Raw genomic sequence first — 6,078 nt, 5'->3', positions numbered from 1 at the left:
TGAAATTAATCAATTTTCTATTGTTTTCAGCAAAGAATAGAGGAAAGAAAAGTTAGGAGGAGGGAAGCTGAACTACTTGGAGATGAGGTATTAAAATTCTGTAACCAGAAGATGTAAACTGCATGGAAAATAAACTTGCATATATATATATATATATATATAATCACATGCTATGAAATTAATCAATTTTCTATTGTTTTCAGCAAAGAATAGAGGAAAGAAAAGTTAGGAGGAGGGAAGCTGAACTACTTGGAGATGAGGTATTAAATTTGGAATGATTATAAGAGTATTGTAAGTCATTAAATAAGATTAAATTGTGGCCTGTATGTCTATTGTGCTTACAATAAAAGCACACTATGCGCATATTCTAATTATTGTTGTGCTGATTATGTAAACCAGTGTTGAAACTAGCGGCCCACGTCCCCTAGTCTGGGACTGATAACTTCTGAGCAGGACTTATAAAATAAAAATATGTGTATAAACTTTTAAAGTCAGGCATGTAATGCCGCATGAGAATGTGATGGTAAAATATTATCTTTTTTAGTTATCCTTTTTTTTCTCAATTTAGGCACCACCAAAGCAGGTTCCGCGTACAATTGAAAACACGCGAGAGGCTGATGAAACGATGGTCACACAGGATGATGAAGAAGTATTAAAATTTATCAGCTCACTTTTGAATTATTAGTGAGGGATGTTATTTGCATGGTGCCACACTAAAATTTTAGAGCCAATTAGTGATATAAATACCATAAATAATCTCCTCATTATGTTTTTCTAACAGTATAGTGATTATAATCCATATTGGTTTCAAAGATCTGGAGTCTGATGTGTGGTTTCAAAAAGGACAGAAGGTGGATGAGTTTAATTTCCAACAACATGTTAATGGTCTTCACCCTAGGTTCAGTATGACGAAGCAAACGATGAACTGGCATCATACTTCAAGCGGGAAAGTTTGCCGAAAATTCTTATCACGACGTCGGACAGGCCTAGAACGGTATAACTTATATACAAACTATAATCCGCATGAATCTTGTTTGTTGTCAGATGAGAGTGAAATGCATACATTAAAGGATGAAGGTTAGTGTCAGAGGTGCATAGGTGAATAAGGGGAAACAGTGGTCATAGACATTAGACTGGTGTCGTATATGTGCAAAGTGTTTACACAGACGTCATGATCCCCACTTGTTTACCCCAACAGCTTTAAACGTTATCACAATGAACTGTAGGATATTTTTTGATATTGCATTTGCTGTTTGCTTTATTTCTTATAACTATATTTGCATTGTCTGTAAACTTTAAGAGGCCATTATATTGGTTTCAGAAAACCAACAAGTTTGTGCAGGAATTGAAGATGGCGATACCTAATTCTCAGTCAAAGTATCGCCGAGGCTTGGATCTAAAGAAAATTATTCCGCAAGCAATTGCTAAGAGCTTTACAGATCTGATAGTTATTCATGAGGATCGTGGCGAGCCTAGTATCCTTTCTGTGGACAATATTCATGCCTTTTTGATTATATGTCTAGGTGCATTTTATTCTTCTACAGTATTAGAGTATTAATAGTAACTGTCATAATGCTGATAGGGTGGATCAGTCCACTACTGCATATATCAAATTTAAAACTAAATATAGTACAAAAAATAATCTTTATTGTCTATATATAATACAGCTAACTTATTTTTTTATAATTGAGCCACTTATTTAATCTATATTGGCTGTTAAATTTAAAAATGGTTATTGCATGTCTTAAATCCTGTACAAAGTATTTGGTTTCACCTATCCAATAAGAATTTGATTTAATTGAACATATTGAATAGAGTTATTACATCTGTACTATATTACAGTTTACTACCTACGAATGAAATGTATGAAATTATCGATATTATTCCTGATTCATAATTTAGATGCACTCTATGTCTGCCATTTACCAGAGGGGCCTACTGCACACTTCAAATTGTCCAGCGTAAAGTTACGGAAGGACATTAAGGTTGTAACATTTACCCCAGTTGATTGAAAATATTTTTCAAGCTTGTAAACGTCAAACCAGACAGCTTTTTATCATTATAATTGTGATCTCATTTTTAGCTTGCCTTGACATCGTCAAGATGAGCTATTGCCATGGGGTGTCGTCTGTCGTACGTCCGTCCGTCTGTCCATCCGTCAACATTTGGCTATAGTCAACGATAACTCAAGAACTGTTTGACCCACATGTTTCAAATTGCATGCAGTTGTTACTCCTATGGGAGAGGTTTGAATGTCCTATTTTGGAGCACGCCAGTCGACCTACATTTGAGCCACGTCCACTTTTTGGCAAAAATGGAAATGGCCATAAAAATCAGTTCAGGTTCAATGGATTTTGCTCATTTCTGGTATGTGAATGAATGAGGACTGGTCCCAAAACATATCACACAGGTTTTGATTTTTTTTTTAATTGTGCAAATTAGGTAGATTTTGCCAATTTCACTATGCATTTCAGTGTCTGCCTACGGTCAACGATAACTCAAGAACCGTTTGACCCACATGTTTTAAATTGCATGCAGTTGTTACTCCTATGGGAGAGGTTTGAACGTCCTATTTTGGAACATGCCAGTCGACCTACTTTCGAGCCACGTCCACTTTTTGGCCAAAATGGAAATGGCCATAAGTCAATTCAGGTTCAATGGATCTTGCTCATTTCTAGTATGTGAATGAATAAGGACTAGCCCCAAAACATATCACACAGATTTTAATTTTTTAAATTTTTTATTATATGCAAATTAGGTCGATTTTGGCTATTTCACTACGCATTTCAGTGTCTGCCTACGGTCAACAATAACTCAAGAACCGTTTGACCCACATGTTTCAAATTGAATACAGTTGTTACTCCTATGGGAGAGATTTGAATCTTCCTATTTTGGAGCACTCCAGTCGACCTACTTTCGAGCCACGCCCACTTTTTGGCAAAAATGAAAATGGCCATCTAAATTCATTCGATTTTGTTAAATTTTGGTATGTGAATCCATGTGTAACTGTAAGGCTAGCCCCAAAACAGTTGTTACTCCTATGGGAGAGATGACAACGTCCTATTACGTTTATTTCGTCTAACTGGTTAACAACTCTACAATCATACCTATATACATGTAATATTGTGTTTTAGATTCTTCGTTACAGTAATTTGACTGGAATATTTTATTGTTTTTATTTGCGCGATATTCGAAAACCAAAATGGCGATCATTTACGCGTAGCGCCATCTTTCGTCAAGATTTCAGACTTTCATATCTGAAACATTTATTTTCGCATCAAAACTTATGCATATGATATATCATTATCAAGAGTATATAATGGGAGATATGCTATATAATGGGAGTTCTCCCATATATAGCTTTGCTTTATATATCCCCCCTCCCTCTTCTATCACACCCAAGGTGAGCTACAGTGTCATTGACACTTTTATGTATTTAGCAGTTTGATGTACAGTCCGACCTCCTTTATCCTGCCATCCGTTATCCGGAAATCTCTATTAACCGGCCGCGATCTCGCAGTGTATGTTCTTAGTTTTTCATTCATTTCCACTTAAAAATCTCGCTCAAAGCTCACTCAAAACTCGCACGATGTACCAACCGTACGTGTGTTTGCGTGTGTGCGCGCGCGTGTGTGTGTGTGTTGTCCGCTCGTGTCCACTATGCCTCCGGTAAAATTTCTGTTTTATTTCATTTTATTTTATTTCTTATAAACCATAAAACACGACAGTTTGTTACAAATAATCAGCAACGAGTAAATACATTATCACATGCATAAACTCTACTGAACTGCATAGAAATGCTGTGTTTGAGCGTAACTCTCATATCCGGCCAAATCCCATATCCGGATGGGTGCCGGTCCTGACGTGGCCGGATAAAGGAGGTCGGACTGTAATTTACATGCACTCGTAACTCGTTTCACGTTGTGACAGATCGTTTCATTCTTTATTTTGCAGAGAGTTGGTAAGCCTTGCAGCAATCAGCCAGAGATTGTTCTGAACAACTTCAACACTCGCCTGGGCCATTCTATTGGACGCCAGCTGGCTGCTCTCTTCCCTCATGACCCAGAGTTTAGAGGTCGCAAGCTTGTCACGTTTCATAACCAACGAGATTTTGTATTCTTCAGACACCATCGGTATGTAGCAAAGCTGTGAAGTTATGTAGCAATTCATTTGGCCAATAATAATGTTCTGTTTTAGGTTCTGAACTTTATATGAATTAAAACTTGGTGTCTCAAAAATTGCTGTTTATAACCGGGTATTTTTCTGTAGGAAAGTTGCAGTAGTGTCTGTTTCGTGTGTTTATATGGTTTACCCATCAGGGTTCTCCTCCAGCCGTTCATGCGCGTCGGGTCTGACATGCGTTCAAAGTTGCAGTTAATTTGCAACATCCCATAAATCCTCCATTTTGCCTAAGTTGCCCAATTGCCATGGCTTAATTTCCAGCTGTGTTTACTTTTGACAGTCCCAATACAGTCGTGCTGTTTTCACAGCTTGATGTATACATCTCTGAAGTGATAGAGTTTACCTGTGTATTGGGGCCGCTTTTGCCATGCGTAATTGACCCCAGTTGGTGAAACCCCCTCCCTGGTCCTCGTCGACGTCACCATAAATGAAATGCGGAAATTCCTAGGCAGAACCCTGTTATCTATGTAAATCCTGATGTAAATGAATGTTGCCACATGACCGAATGCTCCTGGGACAAACTTGGCAAGCTTAACTGGTATCAGTGGTATGGTGGAAATTTCCCCAGAATTTGCCAAAGAAATCCCTTATAGTTGTCGTTATATTCACTTGAGATTTATGGCCAAAACGTTACCCTGTTGCTATTACGATATGCAAATTCGGTCATTTTCCTATGAGTTTGGGTACTTGTGACACCGATGGTCTATAACAAATGTTTTCATGCTCAGAAAATTGCAAATATTATACAAATTGTAGGTACGAATTCAAGAGTGGGGAGAAAGCTGCCATGCAGGAGTTGGGGCCGAGGTTCACATTGAAACTGAAATCCCTGCAGAAAGGCACGTTTGACAGCAAGTACGGGGAGTATGAGTGGATTCTGAAGGTTTGTTTGCATTTGGTACCATTACAGACATTTATTATGAATTGTATTGCTGTAGCATATACAATATGTATGTGTCTCGTAGACTATGTAGTACTCGTGAACCTATTCTTATGCTGTTTTTCTTTGCGTATATGTAAATTTATATGTATTCACTCAGCTCAAATTATAAATGGTAGAATAACATCGCCCCTTTTAAAATTAATTGTAACGAATTCTTTCATTTGAATGAAATCTTTGACGTATTTAAATGTCTTTTCAAATAACTATGCCAGTATTTATGCTTCTTCTCCGGTTTCCAACATTATTTAAGCCTAGCGAATGTATATAATTTTGGTACAGCTGTACAAAATACATTCACGATTTCAATCCTAAGTAATTAAAAATATTTCTTGATCCTTATTTCCAGCGACATGAGATGGAAACCAGCAGACGTCGCTTCTTTTTATGAGTCCACGAAGGACTACTGTTTTAAAGCCACAATATGCACATCTGCACGTTAATTTCTCCAGTACTAGACTAGCAAATACTTCGTGTCATGCATAATCATACTACCTTAGGACAAAATAAACTCTAGTTCCTCCTATTTCACTGTGCGTTGACTTATAAAAGGTATTTGAAAATACCTCCAATGTTGTTCGAATTCTCCGATGTTGTTGACACTTTCGCGTTGCTCTGCCAAGCAACCGTACAGCGAGTGTAGCAAAGATTTCTACGGCCCGTGTGCGTTTTTCGCTCGCACGCTGCTAGCGCAATGACATGTTATTGTTGGCGATATCAAGTCTAAAATCAATACGTTATTCTCAGAGTTTATTACGCTGCCTATTATTACTTTCCCAATAGCCATTGATGTTACATACACTGCAGTTCACAATACTACAACTATCTTAAAATGTAAACGCCTATATTCTCTGCTAAACACCCGTAGCAACATGTGACGTCACCTAACCTATTCGGGGCGAAATTGCTTAGCAAACAATTTGGCGTTGGCGTCAGATTACCAGATTTCTCACCTC

The 6,078-nt window shown here is 37.6% G+C and overlaps 1 protein-coding gene across 1 annotated transcript in view; it reads left to right on the top strand.

Moving 5' to 3' along the window:
* LOC106805235 (ribosome production factor 1-like) overlaps nt 1-5,608 on the top strand; it is an 11,295-nt gene extending 5,687 nt beyond the window's left edge. The window contains exons 2-9 of the mRNA XM_014806757.1: nt 31-87; nt 569-649; nt 899-994; nt 1,322-1,475; nt 1,903-1,985; nt 3,955-4,133; nt 4,939-5,065; nt 5,472-5,608. Coding sequence (XP_014662243.1) covers nt 31-87; nt 569-649; nt 899-994; nt 1,322-1,475; nt 1,903-1,985; nt 3,955-4,133; nt 4,939-5,065; nt 5,472-5,513 — 819 coding nt within the window. The 3' untranslated portion in view covers nt 5,514-5,608. The remainder of the gene's footprint in view (nt 1-30; nt 88-568; nt 650-898; nt 995-1,321; nt 1,476-1,902; nt 1,986-3,954; nt 4,134-4,938; nt 5,066-5,471) is intronic.
* The last annotated feature ends 470 nt before the right edge of the window (nt 5,609-6,078 follow it).

The sequence above is a fragment of the Priapulus caudatus genome, unplaced genomic scaffold, assembly GCF_000485595.1.
Source record: "Priapulus caudatus unplaced genomic scaffold, Priapulus_caudatus-5.0.1 Scaffold6, whole genome shotgun sequence".
Lineage (NCBI taxonomy): Eukaryota > Metazoa > Priapulida > Priapulimorpha > Priapulimorphida > Priapulidae > Priapulus > Priapulus caudatus.
The sequence above is the reverse complement of the archived record's forward strand: the minus strand, read 5'-3'. Positions and strand labels throughout refer to the sequence as shown.